At 36.1% G+C, this 26,998-nt stretch overlaps 1 protein-coding gene across 5 annotated transcripts in view; it reads left to right on the top strand.

The window, feature by feature from the left end:
• Positions 1–26,998, top strand: part of cacnb2a (calcium voltage-gated channel auxiliary subunit beta 2a) — a 168,904-nt gene that overhangs the window by 115,698 nt on the left and 26,208 nt on the right. For 3 of the 5 annotated variants that reach the window (XM_088918847.1, XM_088918849.1, XM_088918848.1), the window contains 7 exons: positions 85–204; positions 16,057–16,179; positions 17,571–17,707; positions 18,932–19,008; positions 20,184–20,317; positions 22,704–22,784; positions 23,212–23,270. In XM_088918847.1, coding sequence (XP_088774973.1) covers positions 85–204; positions 16,057–16,179; positions 17,571–17,707; positions 18,932–19,008; positions 20,184–20,317; positions 22,704–22,784; positions 23,212–23,270 — 731 coding nt within the window. Of the gene's footprint in view, positions 1–84; positions 205–16,056; positions 16,180–17,570; positions 17,708–18,931; positions 19,009–20,183; positions 20,318–20,468; positions 20,489–22,703; positions 22,785–23,211; positions 23,271–26,998 lie in introns of all 5 variants that reach the window. The other 2 variants (XM_088918850.1, XM_088918851.1) reach the window with 1 other exon arrangement.

The raw sequence follows: 26,998 nt of genomic DNA, 5'->3' as shown, positions 1-26,998 counted from the left end.
GTAGCATTCTGTGGGAGCCTGCTGGCTGTGACAGGCTCTTATCGCTGGGGAAAGGTGTTTTACTTAACTGTTTTGTCCCTGCAGGGTTCGGCGGACTCCTACACAAGCCGTCCATCTGACTCGGATGTTTCACTGGAGGAAGACAGGGAGGCTGTACGGAGAGAGGCAGAGCGACAAGCCCAGGCACAGCTTGAGAAAGCAAAGGTACAGCCTGCAGGGTTCCTTCAGTGATCAGGCAGCCTGATGCGTACATAAGAACTGCTATACAAAATGTTGATGGTTTTACAGGCAAAATGTTGTGTCTTTAAATTATTCAATTTTTTATTTTACTTTTACCCTTAACAACTGATTCCATGACATGGCGTTTCAAACTGGTAAATGGTTTACATGATGTTTACCTATTTTGTTTTGAATCTGACTCAAAAGCCTCAGTTTCAGTGCTTGTTAGGTTTTTAGTTGGGTACACTTGGAGTGAAAAAAAAACTGCAATATGCCTTATGCTAGTACAGTACAATATTAAATTAATTTAAAATGGGGAAAAATGTTATGTGAAAATAATTTATTAAAGCAATCTTATTATAAAAAATGCATACATGGAGTCTATTTTCCCCATAGCTAAAACACCGTACTATACTACAACACTCCCACACTTGTGAAATACCATTTGAGCTGTTAAGGTTCCATATTAACAAAGTTTAATTGTCTTATAATTATATTATATTTTATTTACTCACTAAAATGTGGTTGTATTACAGGTTGTTATAGTCTGTGTTAATTATTTCAAATGAGGAAGTACTCTCACTGTGGTTTCATTTTAGATACTGGATGGGTGGAATATAAATAGTATACGTATTTCACTGTGCACTTGATGTCTCTAAATCATTTTTATTTTATTTATTTTTTACAAAAGAAACAGACTCCTAACAGCTTGGAGAGCCATGGTAGCATTTTAAGCATTTTGTATGATGTGTATAACAGAGATGTCTCAAAGGCTGTGACTTGGCTGTCGTGTACATTCATCACAGACTGTATATAGCTGTGATAGCAGTGGTCCATGATATTTCTTTGTATGGAAAGCTTACAATCCTTTGTACTATCTATATACATACTGTTCTTTAATTTTGGTGGTTTGAATGGATAGAAATGTATGATGATAAACCATCTAAATGTCTTTAAAGTAACTACCTTTCATCCTATAGTTTATTAAATTAAGAACAATAAATAAAGGTGGGATTAAGGGGGAACTGTGTTCCCAATTTCTCAGACGGTTATTTAATCTCGGTGACAAAATAAATTAATCGACAGTATCGCAAAATTTTACAAATTCTAAATTATGTTAAAAATTGTGAACTTTGTGAAGGTACTGTATGGTCTCCATTTTGTCACAAACCACTGGTCTCGCCACGGGCGTGAGCACAAGTTCACACAAATTGCGATGTGAAGTGGCCCTTCCTGCTCACTTGTCACCATAATGACTAATGTAATGCAATGTATGAGCGAATAACTACAGGTTGTGTAGCAGACATTTTACTGCAGAAATGTTTGAATATGATCTGCATGTGAAACTTACAAGTAAGTAGTATTTGTCGGAAAAACTGTCTCAAAATCGAGAGCAATATTTCTATTGGATTAAAACAGATGTATTCATAAGCCTGCTTGCTTACAATGTAATAGGGCCTTTTCACATCGGCGGACGTTTTTTTGCCTCATTCTGCACCACAGAACATGGTACTTGCCTATTACTGGAAAATATTTAGTGTTTTAAATTGGAGGTTATACACATTACTTTGTATGTTTAACTTTCATCGTGGTTTGCAATGCACTCATCAATGCTGATTCTAACCCCCAAATATAAAACTAGCATTGCAGTTCCCCTTTAAAAGACAAGCAAAGGGCTGGACTTTGACTTAAGCTGTTACTGCATTTTCATTCCATTTGTTATTTTTACTTTATTTAGTTTAAATATGTTTTCTTTTGGGCACTAAAACTATGGAATTCCACATTTGTCCAAATTTGGATTTTTAGGACCACCTTTCCAGTCTCATTACACTGCCTGCTCCTGCTGTCGTGCAGCTGGGCCTGAACAACAGTGTGGTTGAGAGAGGTTGCTATGGAAATGAGATGTTGGGGAAGGGATTGTGGTCAGATGTTATGTAATATTCATGACCTCTAGCACAGCTGCCTTGACATTTTACTGAGATTGAGGTAGTAGACGTTTCTACTTAAACTGACAGACCATTTCCTTACCGATAGACTTCATTTCCTTACTGACACTTAATGAAATGGGCTCAGCACAGACACCTTCTGTGATGGGCAAACAGCCATGGAAAGAGTCCAGGTTGTGAATAATTAGCAATTAAAGTTAACTAACTTAATAACTCTCTGCAACTAACCTAAAAAAAGTTAGCTTGCTTTAAATATGAACTTTACTCTTTATAAATAGGTGCACATAACAGTATCTTCTCCAGTCATTGCATTAGAATAAAAAGCTTGGTTTTTAGTTGTTTTTTGTTTTTTGTTGATGGTTGTCAATTGAGCTTTGTGTTCTTAGCTCCTCACAAATGTGAGTATACCACTAAATAGGGTAATAAACCTGCTTTCAAGTTCATAATGAGGTTAAACTTGCACAAACAACATTGTACTGTAACTAATGATTTATTTTAATTTTACTTTCTTTTAATTTTTATTTAAACAGGAACATGAATGCCCTTTCCTTCCCTTTGTTGTGCATTAGAAGGGCTTGATAAGAAGCCCAACAGGCAACACACTTAAACATTTTAATGCATTTTGCTTCTGCCATTTAGACAAAAAAAATGTTTTGTTTCTCTCTAATGCAATATTGAGCTTTTTATCACTTCACTTGTAAATGGAGACTTGTATTTAATATCTTGTCACTAAGTATAACAGAATAGCCGGAGGAGGTCAATGTGAAAAGTCAGGGGCTAAAGTGAGGTCTGTGTCTCACATTAACAATGTATCATTTAGAGTAAACTGTTGACATTAAGCATCATGTCAAAAAAAGAAGACAGGCCTTTCTAAAAGAATCAATCAGGGCCTGAAGAGAATTCTTAGCAACTTTGTTTTTCATTATCACTAGAAATTGAGATACACCTTCACTAGCTACATTATCACTGCTATATGGTATTCTGTGATGGAGATTTTAGCAGGAAAGGGTTTAGCTCAATGACTAATTATGAAGATTAGGATATTGAATATAACCTAGCATGGATTAGCCCCTCTTTTGTACATCATAAATAGGAGCTATAAAAATAGCTATATCTCTGGGGAGAGATTAAGTTATACCTCTTTGACTAGAGTGGTCTCTGAGTGGTTATTTAAAATAGCTTGTTATAGTGTCAAAGATCCAATACAGTATATTATGAGTGGGGTGTTTTTCAAAACATTGACTTTTCAGACAAAATATGTTCTCTTGTAATCTTTGTAATTAACTTGATGCACTATTCTACAATGAAATCAAACTAATTGTATTAGAAATCCCCATTATTTATTTTTTAACTGCTGCTACAGGTATGTTACATTCACAATAAAAAAGAAATGGAGAGGTCTAGTAAGATTATATTATTTCTTTGAACAAATCTTTATTTTATAGGTATACAGGTTTAGTAGCCACTTTCAGAATGGATTCCTTCTTTGAAAGCATTATTAACAAACTGGAAATTGAGCAGTTTATTTTGATAAAACGTTAGCTGATGTATTAATTGCAGAAGGAAAAAAATCACATCCACTTACATCTTTTTAACTGTGATTTGGGAGTTTGCTAACACTATTTTAACAAGAGTTTCTCCTCTAAGTTGATGCTTAGTAATATCGAAATAATATATGTTAATCATCTCATTATATGAAAAGGAAAATACCCCTTTCTGCATTATGCAGTATAAAGGATTCAAAGTAATTTGAAGCTTGAGGCACAGTATATCTACAGTATGTAGCAAAGGTGCTGTTAATGCTAGTGAGCAGGTCATCTACATGCAGTACCTTGCAAATTAATTCATCATCCTGCAAAGTCTGCACATTTTGTTCTGTCTGAGCTTGCAATAATAACACTTTCAAATTGGTCTTTATATTTAGAATCTACACAACCCACTATAAACTGATAAAGATGCAACAAGAAAATACTACGTAAATAATTCAATTTTAAAGAAAAACAGAATATTGTCAATTATGTAAGTATTCAACCCCTTTACTATGGCAACCCAGAATCAGTTCAGGTCCAAAAAAATAGAGAGTCTTTATCATACACAAAGGAAAATTTGTTTTACTTGAATACTGTGATATGTCACAAAATGAATGTAATGGACTCTGTCTGTGTGTAATTAAAGTGGTTTAACTTTAATCTCAGAGTAAATGGATTTCTCCTGAGATATTCAAAATATTGAATTTCAAACCATAACTCAATTTGTGATATGACAAATCAGCTATGATACCAAGAGGTTTTGAATTAAATCAGGTAACAAGTGGTAAAGAAGTACAGATCAAAATAAATTAAGAGTACAGAGAAGACCATGAGCAAGAAGAGAATGTGCATCATACAACTTAGAAAGATCTAGATCTGACAACCCTCCCAAGTAGCTGGACAAGAAGGAAACTAGTTAGAGATGCCACTGTGAAGCCAACAATGACTTAGATATAAAACAATGTTCATACATTGACAAAAGCCTGTTCCCAACACAATGTAAAGATGATATATTCTGAACCGTAGTGTCAGGGAACCTATCAGTAGAATAGGAGGATCCTTGTGCGTGACCGTGAATCCCACAGAACGCAGAGTAGCAAAAGGACAATCCAAAAGACAAGATCCAGAAGCTAGGTCGATAAGGGATGCAAAGGGTCCGGCAACGGGAGATATCCAAAAGACAATCCAAAGGTAGTCCAGATGGGGAATTTAAGAAACGGGCAAAAGTCCATGGCCAGGTGATCCATCCACGACGAAGGATTAAAACCAGAACCGGGTCAGAGACTTAAAAACATGACGGAGCCAGACTCATCAGGACCCGGACTCGCACGATATGGAAATCAGATGCAGAGCCTCGAGTGAAGTGAGTGCCTGGCTTTTAAAGGTGAACTGAAATGGGGTAAGAACAAGGAACAGGTGCGGGGAATGAGGCCAAGCTGGAGCGCCCTTAAGAGGAGGAGGAGCGATCGTGACACGTAGGTAATTATATATCTGTCAGTTGCAGAAAAGAAGCCTTAAATGAAGACTTAAAGACTAAAATCTAATTCAAGATATGCTGGTCTAGATGTAATGGGTTGCATCTGTTGCAAGCCCAACACAACATCATATGTTTGCTTCCCTTTCTAGGGACTGGCAGGATTGAAGGAAAAATAGATGATGCAAAGTACAGGCAAATCCTAGAGGAAAACCTGCCTAAGTCACTCAGAAATCCAAAACTGGGTCAGAAATTCACACTTCAAAGAATCGGGTCTGAAGCACATGACCCTTAAGCACAAGACAAAGTCACACTGAAGTTATCTATTATTCTTGAGTGGCCCAGTCAAAGTCCTGACATGAATCTGACAGAAAATGTATGGCAAGTCTTGATTAATACACTCCTTCAGTTATCCCTCATAAAGTCTACCAATTTTACCAGTAAGTGCTGCCAATTGTGCTTCTACCGGCCTTGAGGGATGTATATTGTATTTATTGCATGGAATTAGTAATTTCAATTAATATTTCTTCTTCGGTGATTTTATCATTTTTGAGTTTAAAAACACTCATTTGCAAAGTATAATATTACTTTCAGCTCCTCAAATTGTGATATTATTGGTAGGAGTGAATACTTAGCTAAGAAACTACATACCTTTTTCTTTTAGAATTAGTTTTTAAAAGCCCACATGACCCTTGGTCTGACCCTTAAGCATTTTTGTAGATAAACTGTACAATGACAATGGTAAAAAAATAGAAAGCAGTGGGCCACTGTTAAGGGTATCTTCTAATCTGGGCAAAGTGAGAATCAGCAGCCCTACTTAACCCTATATTCTTTTTTTATTATTGGCTTGATACATGTTGAATTCTCACTTTTCCTCTCTTTATGTTTTGGAATTGCTGACTCAAATTTGTCCTGTTAATGGAGGCATAGAAGACCTACAGACCTCCACCAAGAAATGTGCCTGCTTGACAAACTGTGTCTTTTCTTCACAGCAACACAGAACAGAAACAGTAAGGATTAACAGGACAACTTTTCCATTGGGGATATTTGTTCCACTTATTCTACTGGCAAATCTAGATAAAAGTTAAAAAACTATCTTCAAGTGAAAAAAAAGTATCTGCATCTGTGTTCTTGATAGTTTTGGACTCCTGTAGGCATTTAGAGTGCCTTTCAGACAATAAGGTGATTTTTTTGGGCTTTGACTTTGAAAATTGGCTTTGAAATTGTGTCTTTGTAGCTGTTTATAGCAAGACAAACAGTGCTTCAGGCCAGCTATGTCAGTACCCTGTAAACCTTTGACATTAATAGCGTTTGGCGACTGCATGAATCTTGATTTAGAACTAAATCCATACTATCCATTCCTCATGCCATTAGCTTTCATTAAAAATTTAAAGAGTACTCAGTGTACTTTGGCTGTTTAGTGTGCAATTATTTTTTGAAGCAGCAATTACAGCTACATGACCAGTCAGAGTTAAAATTTAAGTCTAATTTAATTTTAAGATCCAGGAGGCACTGGGAGTATAGCTGCAAAAATATTCACTATGCCTCTTGCGTTAATCTGTCATGATGGATTAGTCACTCCAGAAATGCCATTATAATCTGAATGTACATGCTGAAGAGTGATAAACACAGGTTGTGAAGGACTGACCCATACATTTTATGTTATTTTTATAATGTTCTTATTTTGATTAAGATTTCACTGTAAAACAGTAAAACATCTACATCATGTTAATGAATGAGCAGTTGTATAAAATTGAATTAAGAGCCAAATACAGCAAGCTGGCAGAATAAATTAACCTGCACTTCAAAACCTTTAAAAACATTAGAAATGTTTGTTTTACCCTCCAGTTACCACCATTTAGAAAACACTTATACAAGTATTACAAAAATGGTAGCTGGTATATACAGAGTATATGGGTAAACACAGTTACAGTATATCTGCAAAAAGTAAAGCCTTTTGTTTTTTTTCTTTTTCCTGTAACTTAGACCTCTTACAGTTGTAGAGCTTTTAACCATTAGAATGAAAGACTACAAACAAGAGAACAGCATTTGGTCTTAGCTTATTTGGTTGCTAGTAGCTTATTCATCCCAGGATCATATCTAGCTATTTTTAAAAGATGTCAGGGTATTGGGGTATTGATAACCTTGTTTTTTTAAAAAAAAACTCCTTCTCTCCTCTTTTATGTGAAAGATAAAAATATTAGTTATTTTAGCCAATCAGAATATGTTGTTGTGATGTTCTTTTATGCCTGGGAATTTATCTGGTCATTTTCTGTGGACCGATTCCAGAATACAATAACAAAGGTATACACAGTTTTCTAAATAATGATATGCTAGCGCATTGTACAAATGAAAAAATACCATCACTATATTTTAATTCTATATTTTAATTATTCTAACATTCTATTTCATTGATTCCCCAAGTCTCAAGGGCCCCAGCTAGCTCTGTTGGTAGAACATGAGACTCATAATCTCAGGGTAGTGGGTTGATGTCCCATGTTGGGCACCAGGTCCTCCATGTTGGAGGTTGGGCACAAGGCTAACAGCCCTGTCCTGTAAAAAACTAATGTTACGGAAACAACAACAGGATGTTGCTGCCCCTACATGCCGGAAGGCATAATGGGCAAACATCCATCCATCTACAGTAAGTCTCAAAGATGACATAAATGCACTTAAGCTACTGATCTCTGCTATATGGATGTTTTGATTCATTTTTTTGTACTGTTGGCTTTTGTAAAATCATTTGTTGCCTATCCAGTTTTTTATTTTCTGCTCAATTTCTTTCACGGGAGTAGAACTACACATATTCTCCTGTATAAGTAAGCAGAGTTTCTTTAAAACTTTGTCATCTATTTACCGTGTATTCTATATGTTATCCATTTTTTTCAACTTGAAGTTACAGTTTTAAGGCTTTGATTTTTGCAGTTCCTTTATAGTTTTAAATTGTACTTTAAAGCCTTTAAAGTACTTTAAAGTACTTTATGATCACAGCTGAAAGTTTTATCAACTCTAACTTGATTAGTCAAAAAGACATGATTAGCATAGGAATTATTTTGTAGGTTCTTTAATAAACTGAGTTAAAAAGCAGACATTAGCTTTGTTTATAATTTCAGTTTCAGATGCTAATTCCCCATGTACTCTTTCCTAGTCTATGAGAGAAAGATTAAAATCTTACTTGAATTGAATTCTTATTGCTTTCTCCTTCCACATGCGTATCATTAAAAAGACTGCATTACAACTGATCAGTTAAACATATTGATTATGTGTGGTCTACAGCATACTCCTAATACTATTCCTTTTAAATGGTTTGTGACAATGACTTGTACAAAGATCCCAAGACCCTCGATGTATCTATTCATTCTTTTCTGCCTTCCCAGAGTGCTGTATATCTACTAATGATGCATTCATCTCCTTTATTTTCTGTTAGTCATTATAGTCAGTTGTCTGTAATTAGTCACTCCTGCAAACTGTTGCATTCTAGACCGTAGTTTTATGTTTTTCATAAATATGCATGTGTTTCTTTCTACAAACTTGTCCTACGTTGCTGATCAATTCAATGATGGCATGTTATCAGACTCACAAGTGATAAGAACATGTCCTGTGTTCCTTCAGTAATATTTAAAAATGAAAATAAACATCTGGTATTGAGCAAGTTCTGCAGTTCGGGAGCAGTTTGTTAGCTACATTGTGTGATTTCCACTGAGTGAAACAGTAGAAACAGTAGAAACAGCAGAGAGAGGCAAAAAAGCACAGTGCTTTTTACTGGATTCCTTAACAAAATTAGGACTAGTCAGTAGAACTGCCAGTCACTGATTGTTTTATGATTAGGCTTTTAGACCAGTATTTCCCAACATTTCCACTCTGACGTGTCTCTACCAATCTCAGTTTCCCCACTAGCGTAGAAAACTAGCAATTTATTATTTTTTTGGGGGGGGGATTCCACCTTCTCCATCCATATGATCAGGTGGCTGTCCAAGCAAGTTAAAGCCAGATAAATTGGTAGCAATAAATGTGCTTTCTTCTAACAGTCTCATTAGTGTCATTTGTAACTTCTGAATGTATGAGAATGGAAAGTTGGACAGAAACAATACTTTCCTACAGTATCATACTTTGGTAGACTGTGCAGTGATCTCACGGTTTGAATTTACTGGAACAATTAGAAATTGGAAAGGCTAATTTCCTTTAGTTGGATGGACAGCTGACTGGGTTTGTCGTAGCAGTGTCCAGTCTTTTTCGAATTGCTCTGTACCAAGGATGTCCATGCTAAACTTTCATGATAAACTTTGATTTGCTAGCATGGTACAAATGCAACATAGATTCAATATTGGTGGCTTTCAAACAGTTTGTGCACAAGGTCTGACTTAGATCCAGTCCACAAGTGAGACAAAAGCGGGAAGAAACATTTTGATTGCTCTACAGCATGTAGACTACTACTACTACTACTACTACTACTATTACTGAATACGCATCGATATTCAGGCTTGTAAACAAAAGTACAACAGTAGCGATTTTGTCAATCAGGTGAAATTACAATTGCCGTGTAAATCTCATGATTTCTCTTTCCTAACACTTAATTCTTAGTAATAACAATATTATTAGTGGAATTTATATTATTAGTAGAATAATAAGCCATGACTGTCAGTTCAGGTACATTTTCTCCTTAAGTTCTGTATTCCATTCATCACTTTATGTATTAGACAAAACCCCTGGGTTGAATGCAAACAACTGTGTGCCATCGCCGAATCACTAACTATAGATTTTAAAAATTCCAGATGTCTCTTTTAAAACTTTGGTTACGCTACAGCTCTGGGGATTCAGGAGTTGTGTCATTAGCCGCTGCTTGAGTTAGTACTCATTGTTCCCTGCCAGTCAGCACCATGTGCTCTTCCACTGAAACATAGCTGCCACCTGCCATCTGGCCAGCATCATGGAGCCATGAGTGGAGTGGAGAAAGTTTGCATAACGGACCTGGAATATTATTTGATTCACACAGTATGATGACTATGGAATTCTATTACACAGATATTTAAGAATAAAAAAAAATAATTGCCTGAAGGCTATTCTGAACAGAAAATCTATTTATTCTTTTTTTAAATATAGGTCTGCTTTCATTAGGATTATCGCATATAACCTCTTTTTTGTGGCAACACTTTCCTCAGTTTCAGAAAACCAGTACCTTTTCAAATTAGGTATATATCAGATATATATGTTAAGATGAATCAATTTAATCAACATAAATTAAGAAGACAGCACAGCCACAGAATTAATCGTTTTATTAAAAACAAACATTGTTACGTTCTTAATCTGATTTGGGGTACAGAAGAGTACAGTAGAGTACATTTGTGTTGAGTTGTCATTTGTAGACACAAATTGTCTGTCTTTGATAGAAGCAGTTTAAATCTTATCTTTTCTCAATTCACTGTGCTATGCTCCCTGGATTTCAGGAGAAAGCTGGTACAGAGGAGTGTGTGTTGATATACTATCAAAATGTACCTTGTCTTTTACTGTATGTCATTTAGTGTCTCCGGTTTTAGTTTCCTCATCTACTGTACTCTGTCAAGCTCTCTACTAGTAATAAATATTTAAAAAATGCTTATAATAACTAAGTTAAAAGAAAATATTTCCATCATAAAACATACAGTAGTACAAATATAGAATGATTTAAAAGTATGTAATTTATAAACTAGTTAATCTATTGTATGAAGATAGTAAGCTTTTGAAGCTTTTTGGTGTGTTTTTGGTGGTAGTGAAATATTTAACTTTTTCTTTTATGTTAATATTGCAGTAACCATACATGTGCACATAAATACAGAACCACAGTACCATGGATAATTGTGGGAAGAATCTCTCTTTGTGTACTTGTTCCTCTTTTAATTTACAAAAATTGAAAATTGCTCTTTTTTTATACTGTAGCGCTGAATCAAGAATTGCTTTTGAACTGAATCTAGTATCATCATATATAGTATAACTGATGTTATCCAGGAAGAGCAGAGTGGAATTCATCCCTGAAGACATGCTGATTCCCTTTTTATTACAGTGCAATTCCATGACAGATGCTTCAGGTTTCAGTTTCAGAAGGATAATATTGTCAACTCTAGCAAACCTCATTCAATTTTGCAGGTGCCTATTCAGTGATACACAGTCATGAAGGTGCAGCACATTGAGAATCCCAGATTGACCAGACCTGTCCAGTCCATGTTCATGTGCCACTAGGGAATTCCCATCTAGGGCAGAGTGCAGTATTGTCTGGATTTAGTCTGCAATATATTATAGTTGTTTTTTTAAACCATTTAGTTGGTTTTATACTGTATTCTGTGGAGTTCTAAACAAACAAGTTGGTGGAAAGCTCCTCTTTACTTTATTATCTTCAGAAGAAGAATAATCCAAAGTAAATGTATATGTTATGATTTTGATTATCGTATCAGTGTTACGACACTGTGAGCTGATGACGTGAGCCGCGTCTTTCTGACTGGCTGGAGACTCTTATGAGCTGTTACTAAGTGAAGGCTTGGAGCGAGTTGAGGTCAGCCAGATATTGCCAAAGCAGGACAAAGACTGGTGGAGATTGTGAGAACAAGATGGAAATCGAGATCAGTGGCAAGCGCAGTTTTCAGGTCTGATGCAGACAGGGGCTCTGTGCTGCAGTACGGGATTACTGGCAGGGAACCATGCTGAAGACGGAAGCTGGCTGCAGAGTACCTGACCAAGTTAAGGATAGACAGGGAATCTTTCAGGCAGAGTATCCTTCTGTGACCCAGATTGGTATTGCTGAGCGAACTACCATTGCTGGAATGTATCTCAATGACAGAGCACCAGATCAGTGGCAGAACGATGTTTAAATATTCTGGGCTGATGAATAAAGCACCCATTAATTGGACAGAGGAGGCAGGGACAAATGGCTCAAATGAGTTCGAACAGCACCAGGTGGATTTTACATCCGCGTGGGAATGTGTCCTATTTCCAAGGCAGATGAGGACTGCAAGCTCTGGCTCACCAATCATAACAGTCAGGCACTAATTCTTAACACAACACGCCTAATCTTATTCTGAGGATGAATGATGAACTACATTTAGGAAAGGTGGTAAACCCTGGAGTTCACTGCCTTGCAGGAGGGTCTCCTGACCCTCCACATCACTGCCCTTAATTTATGCTAATCCTTCCATCTATTTCTTTTAATTAAGACCAAAGCCTAACCCAGGTGCAAGCTGAGAAATTCCTTGGACATGCTACAGTAGTCACATGTTCTCCACATGGCCATGTGGACTTTCTCACAGTGCTCCAGGTTCCTTCTTCAGTCTAAAGAAATGCTTACTAGATTATGTGACTTCTCTAAATTGTCCTTATGTACAGTATGTGAGTGCATGCTTGTATGTGCCCTGCAATGAACACCCAATTTCCTACCTTGTCCCCTTTGCCTCTGGTTCTTCTGTGACCCAGTATTGAACTAAATAATTATTGAAAAGGTATGGACAGACTCCTGTAAATCATGAGCAGTGATGTAGATGTTATTAATGATTAAAAATGTTCCAACCTTATCTAAAACAGAGCAGAGGTTCCCAATATTTTTTGGACATTGAATAGAAAAAAAGTAATTAATGAGGGTGATGTTGTTTCAAAGACGTAAAACGCCGAATATCATTTCCAGTTGAAAGATTTTAGAAATTCAGATCTGCAAATGTAGAATATAGGAGAAGGTATAAGAAATGTATTGCCTTGCTGGGCAATCTGAAGTAACCTTAAGCAAAAAAATCAGTGTAGTATTGCACAGAAAAATCCTACTTTAAAACACCTTCATCGGACAGTTTCACAAGGCTGTCTTGCTCTGTCCAAGTCAAGCCTGTAAGGATTTCGCTGTTAAGGCTCACAAATGGAGGTGTGTTGGAAAGAGGGAAGTACTTGCATAGATTTGTTTTTGAACTTTGGAGGTACTCTATAATGACAGAATACACACATCGCATGTAACATCACATGGGCCCTATCTGTGCACCAATTCATCATATTTTGACCCATCAATCAAATTTTCAATGATTAAACTATTTAATATGTCAGAAAGTGCCCGTGCAGGTCAGTGTATAGGCAAATACTTACAAATGTGCTCCTGCATCTCTCCGTTGTTTCCATGCCTTACATAGGTACATTCGAATGCTTTGAAAGATTTTCCAGTAGATTCGTCCATTTGGAGTGCCTAATCAATTTTTGGGGGGCTGATTCATTGATTCTGTTGTTGAACTGTGTTATCCAACAGTGAAATGAATGTTCCCAGTTCCAGTATATATAGTGTCCAGCTTTAAGTATTCACTGCTGTATTTTCTCTGAACTCTTCACTTACCTTTGTTGTGCTGAATTTTAATTGCTACTGACTCAGTGTCACTTTGTCATTTGTCTGTCTTTATTTTCTTAAGAGTGCCAGATAAAAGCCATTGATCCATTTTGGGATTCTCATAGTATAAACATAACATGCAAACTCAGTTCACATTGACATCTTACAAAAATGGCACGCTATTTAAATTGAGAGTGATATACATTCTATAACACGAGGATGTTTGTGGAGCAAATACATACTATTGAACATGATTCATGCAAGAAACACAGGATCATTATAATTTTTTCGGTAAATATTTAATTGGACTAGCTCTGTGAGATATGGGTGATTATAAAGATAATTTCAGATTGAAAGTTGGAAATTCTGAAATTGAAAAATCCTTATTTTGTTTAGTAATGGTTTGACTGTCTAGTAGACTTATTTTATCCCTGCACTTTCTGTTTTAAAAGTAGAATAACATTTAACAAAATAATATACTGAGCTCAGTGCTGACCCAGATAGCATTCTACTTTTAGGACAGAAGCTAAGGGATCAATTAAAGACAAAGCATTTTTTCACAGGTTTTATGATGACACATCTGTCACAGTTCAGAATAGGTAATATATTCTAGAAAAGAACATGTTGATGACAAAGACTGATATGGTATGTTATCATAGAGATAAAATTGACATTGTTGGTGTAATGTAGAATAACTTATGTAATTTTTAAAGCATACATCAAAAATGGTTAGAGGGTTAGAGTTTTTTTATTCTTCATGACTCATTTTTAAATCTGCATCACTAAATCCTTTCTCTATTGTATGTAATACATTTCACAACATGCATATATTACCAATGTCTTTTTATATAGGAGCTATAGATTGTTGTGACACCTCCTGTGGGTCTTTTACCAAGAGTCTGCAATAAGAGTGAATCATTGTGTATTCAGTCTGATCTATACTTAACATTTAGAAACTCCCCTGTGAAGTTATTTCAGTCATCAAAACATGTTAATTATTTGATTAACATATGTTTGATGGTTAATGATGTAGCTCCCAGCAAACTTTATAACAATATAATTATTGCTTCACAGTTGCAGCATTATAATTCAGTTTTGTTTTTATATCAGGTCTATGTTAAAATGGTTTTCACTGTTTACACTTTCTTTTGCTTAACATACTATAAACTGTAGAAGGTTAAATCTGCATTCTTAAATAATAGCAGGAGAAACCCAAAATAATTTCTAAAAATGTCAGTCTGATAACACATGCAAATGTAATATGTGTAATTTAATCTTCTTCTTTTTTTTCTGAGCAATTTTGGGGCTTTCAAGTGGCGCAGATAACTAAAGCACTGCTATAGGTGCAGAATCATCCTTGCAGTTTAAATTTTAATTAAATTTTAAAGTATTAACAGAGTCCGAGTTCTGTCATTTGCTAACTGTGACTAGGATACACTAAACAGTGGAATACAACGGGCATATTATTATTATTGTTAATATTACTATTGTTAATAATAATAATATAGCACTTTTCTGGACACTCCACTTAAATTGCTTTACAGGTAATGGGGACTCCCCTCAGCACCACCTAGTGTGTCTGTACAGGGGATGACGCAAAAGCAGCTGAAGTTCGCCAGTATGCTCACCCTCACCACACATCAGTGGGAAGGAGAACAGAGTAATGAAGCTAATTCATACAGTTGGGGATTATAAGGAGGCCATGATTGGGAAAGACCAGGGGGGAATTAGAGCAGGACACCAGGGTTGACACCCCTACTCTTTTTGAGAAATTTGAGGACCACAAAGGATCAGGACCTCGATTTTATGTCTTATCTGGAGGACGGCACCTTTTTACAATATAGCGTCCCCATCACTATACTGGGTTATTTGGACCCACACAGACTGCAGGGTGAGCACTCCTTACTGGTCCCCCTAACACCGCTTACAGAAGCAAGCTTAAATTCCCCAGTATTGGGGAATCCAGTCTCCAATCCAGGTACTTGCCAGGCTCACACCTGCTTAGCTTCAGTGGATTGCCAGTTGTGAATTGAAGGATGATCTAATTGAATAGGCTTGTGTTTCTTTGTAATAGCCCTTTGGAGCACAGAAATCTTGATGAACTAGGACATTGGGTATATCAGATGAGACACACACTGCTTCCTCCTTATCCCATGTCAGAGATCCATCTTAATTAATAATTGCTGATTCTAAAATGGGAGCTTATAAAATAGAACATCAATATGCATCAGAAATGTTAAACACTGAAAATGCCCTTTCCTAAAGAAAAACAAAATAAAATGTTATTTTGTTGCATATTTTGTCAAGTAAGGTCATTTAAATAAATGGCAGAAATTTCTCAGGATGGATTTGTTTGCCCTTTATGCGTCATATTTCTTGAAGAGGCAGCAGTGTGAGGCAGCAGTGCTAACCACTGCACCATCATGGCTCCCTTGCTATATTGATATGTGACACGTAAATGCCATGCTGAAAATAAAAACTCAGTGAAGGAAAGAGACTTTTGACATTTCAGGTGCAAGAACTAACTGCAAACCCATCTGTTTTTTGTCTTATCTTTCTCATTGACAGGCTAAACCTGTTGCATTTGCTGTCCGCACAAATGTCAACTACAGTGCTGCTCATGATGATGAGGTCCCTGTCCCTGGCATGGCTATTTCCTTTGAAGCAAAGGATTTCCTTCATGTCAAAGAGGTGAGATATAGCACCTCTCCTAGATGGGTCTTAAGTGTGTCAGCAGCCATCTGTGTAGCATAAAGGTGTCACAGACAATGAGCAGTGATTAGTGTCTAATAGTTGGGTTGTGTTTTTGGTCACAGTTTGTCATTCTAATTGACCTAGTGTCCTTTTCCTGTAATTCAGCAAATTGACATTCCAGACAGGGGAAAACTTATTCAAGAAAAACTTCAAAGCATAGGCATATCATGCATGTCATTCAGTTTCACTGCTTGCAACACAAATCCTGGCAGTTAGAAAAGCTAGTAGCTCATTGAGTAATTCATACAATACCTGAATGGCTTAGATTTTTTTTTTTAAATCTCAAACTAAGACATTCTCAGCCCCTGTCAAGTGAGTCATTGTGCTAGATAGATGTATAAATATTTGATTGTATATTATAATGTGTGTTTATTCTAAATATTCACCCCTTTCCAATTATGTTTTGTTTTGATTATAAATTATAATATAATTATAGTGATGTTTTTTTAATCAAAAGTTAAATGTCTAAACTGTGCACAAAAAAAGTTTGACAGAACAGCATAGGGATAAAACTATAAAAGAGTACAGATCAAGAGAAGAACATAAAAAATCATTTTTTGTATATTATATTAATCTATTGCCTGCAATGTCATCAGAAGGCATTTCATAATTTACACCAAGCAACAAGCTGAAAGTTCACTTTTGTTTCAAATTGCTATTAATCTGAACATTTCTGAGAACTACAGCACATGAAAAATTTATACAAATAGCCTTTTCTTGTATTTCTATATTTTTAACAGAAATCTGTCATTGATTATTATTGCTATAATTCACTACCAAATGAGAAAAAAAATACATTGAACTGAGTCTTAATTCTACCAGCAATATCTCTTATCTACCACTGCCTGAATATTCCTGGTGCTCATTCATAATCGTGACGCATATTTGTACTCTGACTTGATATTGCACACAGGGTAGTAGATGTGGGAAATGGATGCTAAGAATAGAAGCTGGCCAGCATGTAGCATGTTGCCTAATTTAACAAGGACCTTAAAGGTGAAGATACCTGGTAAAAAGGAAAGGTCTTTGGAAGACTCTGTATCTTGAAGTATCTGAATTAAAATATATATATTTTTTTTTAGATTGTGCAATTTAAAAAAAAATTGTGCAATTAAAATAATAGAAAACATGGCATTTATTGTGAATAAAAATGCAAATGTTGGTCTACATGTAACCTGGCTTTTTCAAACCAGATAGGGCAAAAGGAAGAGTCTTAAACTCATGAACTATAGAATCCAGTTTTCGCAATTTCAGTTGTTCAGCAAAAATTGTTAGAATAACTTCAAGAGTATAATGTCTAATTTCTTTTCATTATTTTTGTCTCTCAGAAATTTAATAATGACTGGTGGATAGGCCGGTTGGTAAAAGAAGGCTGTGAAATAGGTTTCATTCCTAGCCCGGTCAAGCTGGAGAATATGCGAATACAGCATGAACAGCGGGCGAAGCAGGGAAAATTCTACTCCAGGTATTAGAGGCTTATTATCAGAAGCTATATCGCGATGAAGTAAATCACCAAGTAGCATCCTGGAATGATATGCTTAGAATTGTATACAGTCGACTCACAACTTACGCGGCCTTAACTTACGCATCCACAGCTTTATGCGTTTGACTCTGGAAAATTAAAAATATTGAAAAAATGTTATATTCTCTGAAAAAATTGTTAGGCACACCTATGAGAGCTAGTTAGTGAGCCTATATAGTGATCTTATTCACTTTTATTTACTATTCATATACTTATATTTAATAACTTGTATTTCTGTAATAGGTTATATGGGATTTTTATAAGGATTATGGGTAAAATTTGATTATACTGTACATGGATTTGGCTTTACTGTACTTAAAACACAAACCCCTGCATACATTGCGAGTCGACTGTACAGTATATTTTATTTGTCTCCTTATGTTTTACCCAGGGGTTGGTAACATCACTATGTCAGTGTCTGTGATGAGTAGGTAAGTTAGCTGTCACAAACAAGTGAATAGCTCCCCCACACCACTAATAAAGTGAAAAAAGAGCAAATGTACACCTGACCCCATACATACACACACCAAAAAGCTGGTGTTGTTCAAAATTCATAAAAATACCTTCTTACTTGGAATGGATTTAAAATGAAGAAATAGGTTATTACGTTATCTACCCTAATAGGTTCTACCAAATACTAGAACTAACCATGATCTTGGACCTTCTAACTCTTAACACAAACCCTGATACTACTGCTAGTCTTGTTCTTAACATCAGCATTTACCACTGTTCTAAAACTAGCGTGAAGACCAACCTAACTAGTCATACAATAAGATCGTTAAAAAGTATATACAGGAAGAAGACAAACTGTTTATAAACAAGAATAACCTAATGATCTGTAAAGTAGTAGTCATGCATTTGGTAGTCCAAATGCACACACAAATGCATACACTTACACAAGGCCTAAAGGTGTACTACATCGTAAAAGGGAGCAGTGACAGTTTTTCTTCCTGAACAAAAGTTCAGGACTGCACACTGCACCCTGTCCTCTTCACCCCTGAGCAGAAATATTTTACTTTGCTTCCATCTATTCTGTCTCTCGATTATTTTAAAAAAGACCTAATCTTAGAACAGATATTTGCAAGAATTGTATAATTCTTACATAATCCACCAATGTTTTTTTATTGCTGTAATAGACAATTTATTTTTCGTCTTCTTATTTTACAGCAAATCAGGAGGAAACTCGTCCTCAAGTTTAGGTGAAGTGGTACCAAGTTCAAGGAAATCTACTCCTCCTTCTTCTGGTAGGTTGAAATGGAAGTTGTTCTTAAGGCAAATATAATGTAGAATTTGTGATTAAGACCTCTTTTAGTAAAATGTAGGAAATAACTTTCTTTTGTAGGCACCCTATACTGTTGTGAAAATGGTTCTAAAAGTTACAAAGATACTTTTCCCCTCACGGCTGCACCCATGACATACAGTACAGTACAACTCAGCAGATTTCTTTTTTTGCAACAACAAATATAGTTACATAACTAAAGCCTAATATTTTAACATTATTACAATATTCCACATTCTAATTTAATTTGCATCCATTTATACCATGTGAAGTATGAATGCATGAAGGTGCAAACATAATCTGAATACAAGTACTGTACTGTAGTTTCATGGTCTCCCAGGAGCTTGGCCTGGTAAAACCACAGCTCAGAATACTGCATATTCATAATCAGACCAGAAATTACGTCTGATTGTGAGCTGGACCTCAGGACTGCAGTTGCCAGGAGTCTACTATGGTGAAGGCAGAGGTGGATCTGGGACTAACATTCATCAAGTGGCTGCACTTGCTGGTTGTCTACTGGGAAACTAAGTATTGTCAAAGGGAGATACGGCAGTCCTCTGATTGCCATTGAATCCATGTTAAGATTCTGAGGTTACTGTGATAAAAAATTCACCTTGCTATGTACTGTAAGACTGTCTTGGTATAAACTTGCAAGACTGTCTTGGTATAAACTTGCACATGTGGCTGTCTGAGGTGGGAACACCAAGCTCTAATGGTTCAGCAATTAAACCATCAAAGAGCAAAATCCCACTGTCCAATACAACCATGGGTTAAGCTACTTCATCTCTACAACACTTCAAACACGGAAAGCACAATAATAATTTGCTCAGTTTCCCATTTTTCTTAAGCTTTCATAAGCTTTTGTGTAGGTGACTGGGCACAGTCTTTTTTGCTGTGACCTTTTATTTGTATTTTCCCACTCCTCCAAAATTTTTAACTTTCATTTTTGTCTTTATTTATATTTGACCTTTTAAAATACATTTCTTTTGCCATTTGTTTGGATCGCTTTTTTCTGTTTTACGTTCTGTCTGTGTGAAAAGGAGCTTATCCTTTGAGCCAAGTGTTATTTTACTGCTGTTGCTCTTTGACTCCATTTAATTATTCACCTTTATAACTGTTGACCTATCTGTCTGTACATAGCTATTGATATAGATGCCACTGGTTTAGATCCAGAAGAAAATGAGATTCCTGCCAACCATCGCTCCCCTAAAGCCAGCCCAAACAGTGTCATGTCTCCCCTATCAAAAGAGAAAAGAATGCCTTTCTTTAAGAAGGTAAAGGTCACCTCCAAGCTCCTTATGTCCGTCCTCACTGCTTCTGCTGTCACTCTGCGTCTCTCGCCAAGTCCTGTTTACTTTCAGCGTCCTCTGACAACCCATTAACATGCATGCTTTGTTATTCTCTTTCTCTTCCATCTTACAATAGCTAAGCAGAAGCAGAAATCGGTAAGTTCATGTGTTTGGCAGAAATGTGGCAATCTCAGTGGTTCCTTTGGGTTTTTTTACCTTGGTTGGCTTAATTTGTAGACAAAATATTTTGCTTTTAATATGCTCTAGATATAATACAAAAGATGGATTATTTTAAAATAAACCACCCACTGCAATTAGATGTGTTTATGCGTACATATTGTACATACACATGACAAGAATTAACAATTAATGAAATGCTAACCTGTTTAAAACCCATTTATTCTAGAAACACACAAAGCATTGGCAAAATATGAGTGAGGTTAATTCTTTGTGTTCCCTTATATAAGGCAGCAATGCAAGTTCACATTATGATCAGCATTCCTGGATAGTACCCATGCCCTGCAGATGGACTGTTTAAGGGAAACCCTGAAAGGAGGATGAACAGGGGCCCTTTAATTTTTGCAAGAACTTTCAAATTGGCCTGACCAGTCAGAATAGATGTACTCTGTTATGTATCTATAGGATATCTTCATCTAACCCCATGAAAATAGTGTATGTAAACCTATATTTTGGGAGTCTAGAAGGCAGAATTTTGTGCCAAGAATGAGTGGGCTGCATTCCTATCTCATCTGCAGCATGCAGAAGAACCTTTCTGCTTTAAACAAGGCACAGCATAGCTTTAGAAAACACTTAACCCTTTCTGTCTTTTTCTGTGCTGTATGTAATTGTAAATTACAAGTGCTTTGTCAGAACTTATTTCAATTTAATTTTCTTAAGAGGTACAAACTGAATTATTAGGTCCTTGTGGCAGGAAAGCACATTTATATATGCTACAGCATATAGAAATTATGTCATTTTGAACATTGGCATCCATTTATTTAGCATTTTTATGTCAATGTATTTGCCTCCACAATATTTTGTATTGAGTGAATTGTGTTTCAATTAATTCAGAATAACTTAAAAAAATTCAGCAATACAAATTCAAGCGTATAATAAGTAATGTGATAGTCATGCAAAATAAAAATAATTGATGTAAATAAACTTTTATATAAAGTACTGTACAGCACCAGTTTATGCTGAATACTTCAGTGACAAAAAACAAAACAAAAGCTGTCTTTGTTGATAGCTCTTTTAATTGTACTGATTGATTCGAAATGATACCTCACGGAGTGGCTTCAACGAAAATGAGTAACCAGTTGGTCTTTCTTCCTACTAAACACATTCAGATTAATGACAGAAAAAGCCATAGCGACTCTATTCTATAAAAGCAATGTTGTTACAGCTTCTGTCACATACTGCTATAATGGTCAGTCAGACCAGGCACTAGATGGGACCATTTTAATAAGGAAAATCTGGTTGCAGCAGTCAATATAATTTAGTTTTGATTCTTACTGGTATTGATTTGCATTTTTTATACAGACTGGGATTTATTTTGCTGAATGGTATTGCATGGTCATGATTTTCAGTAAAGGGTGAATTCACAGGCATTAGAATTTGTTTTACAAGTGTTGTGCTTATTGTATACTCCTCGCTACCACTGTGCACTTGTGTCATACTGCAGTTCTGTGTTTTTTGTGTTATCAGTATATTTTATTTACTATAGTGTGTTTATTCTAGGACACATCAGTCCTTGAAACGGTTATGATATATGAGTGAAAACAGTCTGTACAATGAATTAGATACCCCTTTTTACATTTTATGCAATTATATTTTAGCTATGTTTTAGTTTTTATATTTTGTAGCATTTCTTTTTGTAGGAAACATTTCTAATAAAGGTATCAAATTCTTTTATTTCATTCAGCATTGATTTCTTAAAAAAGTGCACCAGTCTAATGAATTAGCCATGGATCAAAATGTCTTAAAGTTTTAGATTCTTCTAAATCATGTGTGAGATTGTCAGTATGGAGAAGAAAATGATTACATAATCAAAAGTTACCACCCTAAAAATTTGAAACGTTAGTGTTTAATATGTGCCGATTTGTAGGGATTTTTCCAATGTGTTCATTCACAGATTCATACACGATTGCTAAAGAAATTATGCTTAATGGAGAATAATCTGTCACAACCTTGGTTTCTGTGTAAAGACTGAAGAGTAATTACCTAGAAGAAAGGCTGAACTACACATAGGGGTGTCCAATTCAATGTTCAGAATTTGTCAGAGTTAGATTTTCCTAAGGAGATCCATAGCCTACATCTTTATCTTGTCTGAAAATGGATATACAGTATATAACGTTTTCTTCTTCATTTGCAGACAGAACATATTTCTCCATATGATGTAGTGCCTTCAATGAGACCTGTGGTTTTGGTGGGGCCTTCGTTGAAGGGATATGAGGTAAGCAGGCTATGAAGAATGTTTTTTGGAATTAGTAAATGTAACATTTTAGATTGACAGATGCAAATTGTTTAGCGGTCCTGTGTGATCAGGAATATACAGTGTTAACAGGGCAATATTAAAATCACCAGCCATTTGAATCAGAGATCAGTGGCTACTTCTGTAAACCAAGCACAAGGATTTGTTCTCATGTTTTGCTGCTTTGTAAGTATTCTATAATACAGTTGTAATACAATAACCTAAACTTTTACTCTCTTTACTAAACCAAATTTGTAAGTTTTATTTATTATATTAACTATAACAAATACAATAATATAACACTTTGGAGTTTGTAACCTTATACAAATACTTTACTACAAACAGGTGATCAAATAAAGAGTCTTAAAATGTTATTATTGTATATTGATCGGTGTGTTTTTTGTTTCAGGTGACGGATATGATGCAGAAAGCACTTTTTGACTTTTTAAAACACAGATTTGAAGGGAGGTGAGTCCAGTGCTTAATATTCTGTATTACTAGTCCCACCTCTTACAAGGCTTGATAGGGCCCCTGGTGACCAAGTCTTTTGGGTTCTTCTCTAGTCAGGTGCCCAAAAAGTGGAATGGTTTCTCATTTGTACACATAATCATGAGGTTCAACACTACTTCAATGTGCCTTTTCAATGTCAACATTGTCAATGCCAACTCTCTGTTCACCTGCCCCAGTGAACTATAGTTAGGCAACACTGAGCTTATGAGAAGCTACTTTACTTGTATATCTGAGTCACAGAAATTAATTTGATTTGTGTATATGAGATTGCTTCAACTTACAATGCATTAAAACACTGAACATTTAAGAATTTTATGAAGGGTATTAGCTGTGCATGCCTTGTTTTGATTGGGCATTTGAGAATGTATTTCCAAACTAATAAAGGAACAAGTAATAGGTTTATTCCATGCTGAACAGAGAAGAAAACACAACGTTTTGGCTGTGGAGCCTTCTTCAGGTGTGAGGGTTTGTGTGTGAAGTTTCCAAACGTATGTTGTTGTGCCAGTTAATAGCTGTTAATTGGGAAGTTAAAGTTATTTTTTGCTGGTTGCTTTGGCAACTCATCTCCAGGCTGCAGCATGGATATTATGTTCTAGATGGTTTTGAGTATTGCTCCTATTTACAATGTTTGTAAGTAACCATTTGTTAAGTAACCATAAGTTGTATAATTTCACAACACTTGCAGATACAACCTGGATTCATTTTTATTTTGATGAGCCCTTCATGTTCAAATAAGAATATGAGTGGAGTGTGTAAAAAGCATCACCAATTTGGATGAATGAAACTGTTTTCGGTGTAGTTGATCCATGGTCCTCACAGTACCATGTATTGTACTGTAGTATTCTAGATAGGTATAAATAAAAAATATGTAAATTATATGTGGGATGTAGCATGATTCAGAAACTAAGATAAAGGCTTACATGTCAAATAAAGGCTTACTTTGCATGTCATCCCTATAATATACAGATAAAGCAACCAAATAAAAAGTGGTTTTATACATCTGTGATATAAACTGTTTTCTGTCAATGAAATACTGAGGAAGGCATGAAGTACCTAATACAATTGAGGAGAATGCTTTAAACTTTCTTGAGAGTGAGCATTGCTGTTATAATGCAGTGATGTCTATTTGTTCCTGATCTTATGCTTCTTAAGAAACATGCATATACAGTAAGTAAATGATCAGTTATATACCCATTCTATAAATATATTCTGGTAAAATCTCAAATGTCCAGGAATGTTGTATTAATTTTAATGCACTTGAGCAATTACAGCATTTCCAGATGCTGATTGGCCTAAAACTGCCTGTAATGTCCTCAATGAAGGACCACAATATGTTATTTCTTAGATAAGCTAAGTTCACTTCTGTCGACTTCTCAGCCCTTTACTGTATTGCGATACATTGATTCTAGTGTAGAAACTTGAGATCAGGTAGATCCTACCTGAAAATGTATCCAGTGATAAAATAAGATCACTTTATTAGCCATATACAATTTCTTGCATTAGGAATTTGGTTTTTTTTGCATACCCCAGCTTTTCTCCATGAGACACAGACACACAGACAGGGAGAGAAGCTTGGGGTCAGAGCGCAGTGTCAGCCATTGTACAGCGCCCCTGGAGCAGTTGGAGTTAAGGGCCTTGCTCAGGGGCCCAACGGAGTAGGATTCCTCTGCCGGCAGCAGGATTTGAACCTTCCAGCCACAGGCGCAGATCCTTAGCCACAGTGCCACCGCTCCGCCCATAAATAAGCAAAGTGTCTTGCTCATGTACAACAGCAGTGTAGCATACAGGATTTGAAACCATGACCTTCTGGTGTGGAGTCTGGTTTCCTAACCATTACTCTACACTACTAACAGTGTTGGGGCTTTTTGTTTAAAAAGTGCGATATTGTAAAATCAGTAAAACAAATACTGTCAGTAAGCCATCTGTAGAAAATATATGGAAAAAAACACTCAACATATTATCTTGAGATAATGATATGTAACTTAAATTCTCAGATACATTTTTTCACTTTCTAATTCCTGACTTTCCTCTCTTGTACTCCACATGACAAGAGCCATCTGTCTACCATGTAATTTTGTCTTGACTTTATCATACAGTGTTTCTAATAATATCATACAATGTTTCTAGTAGTATCTCCCTCTTTCATAGACTGAGTGTATAAAACATTAGGGAAGCCTTCCTATTATTGTGTCACACCACCTTTTGCTCTTAGAACAGCCTCAGTTCGTCAGGGCATGGACTCAACAAGCTGTCAAAAGCATCCCACAGGGATGCTGACACATGCTGACTCCAGTGCTTCCCATAGTTCTGTTAAGTTGGCTGGTAGTGGATCTCTACTCCAAATAGCTTGTTCCATCTCATCCCACAGATGTTCAATTAGATTGAGATCTGGTGACCGGATGGGCCACTGCATTAAACTGAATTCATTGTCATGTTCATGGAACCATTCCTGGACAATCTTTGCCTTGTGGCAAGGGGCATTATCCTGCTGAAAAAAATCATTTGCAGACGGATACACTGCTGCCAGTAAGGTACACACCTGATTGGCAGTGACGTTCAGATATTCTGTGGCATTCAAAGGTTGCTCCATTTTTATCAAGGAACCCACTGAGTGCAATGAAAACAAACACAACCCACATCATGACACCACCACCAGCCTGCAATGTTGACACATGGAATGATGGATGCATGGACTCAAGGTTTTCTCCATACCCTAGTCCTCCCAGCAGAGTGAAACAGCAGAAACCGGGATTCATCAGACCAGGCAATGTTTTTGCAATCCTACAGTGTCCAATACTTTCATTCCTTAGCCCACTGCAACTGCTGTTTCTTGTTTTTTGCTGAAAGAAGTGGAACTCTGTAAGGTCTTTGCCTGCCATATCCCATTTGTGTCAATATGCAATGAGTTGTGCATTTTTTGTGGGCCTTTCAACATCAGTGTTGTAATGGACTGTCAGTTGACTAACTATAGACTGTCTGTTGATCTGCACAATTCACGTCTGCAAATCCTAGAAGCACTCAAACCAGAGCACCTGGCACATACTATCATACCCCGTTTTCTTGCTCATTCTCCCTCACATACACAATCCATGTCTTAATTGTCTCAAGTCTTAAAAATCCTTCCTTAACCTGTCTCCTCCCCTTCATCTACACTGTTTGAAGTGGATTTAACTGGTGAAATCAAATAGCTATCATAGCTTTCACCTAGATTCACCTGGTCAGTCTATTTCAAGGAAAGAGCAGATATCCCTAATATTTTGTCCACCCAGTGTAAATTTATAGTAAGTAGCAGAGTTTGTATACCCTAATATATTTATCAGAATTGTATATTGTACATTGTATGTTGTATTTATTTTTGTACTCATGATTGACTTCTTCTATTCAACTTGAATGAAAAAGTCACTTATTATAAAGTTTTATATTATAAATTACCATTTAACCTTTCATTTACATCCATTCATTTTCTAAACGCATCTTCCAATTCATGGTCATGAGGGAGACAGAGCCTATCCCAGCAAGGCAGGTACATCCTTCGTAGGATACCAGTCCATCTCAGGGTACAAAAACAGACACAAACACAGACACACTCACACTAGAGCCAGTGTTCCCAGAAGCCTCTTAACTTACCAGTATGTTTTTGGAAACCCACATGAGCACACAGAGGGAATATGCAGACTCCATGCAGA

This window comes from Atractosteus spatula, chromosome 6, assembly GCF_055471065.1.
Source record: "Atractosteus spatula isolate fAtrSpa1 chromosome 6, fAtrSpa1.hap1, whole genome shotgun sequence".
NCBI lineage: Eukaryota > Metazoa > Chordata > Actinopteri > Semionotiformes > Lepisosteidae > Atractosteus > Atractosteus spatula.
Note: the sequence above shows the minus strand (reverse complement) of the source record. Positions and strands in the feature narration are given on the sequence as shown.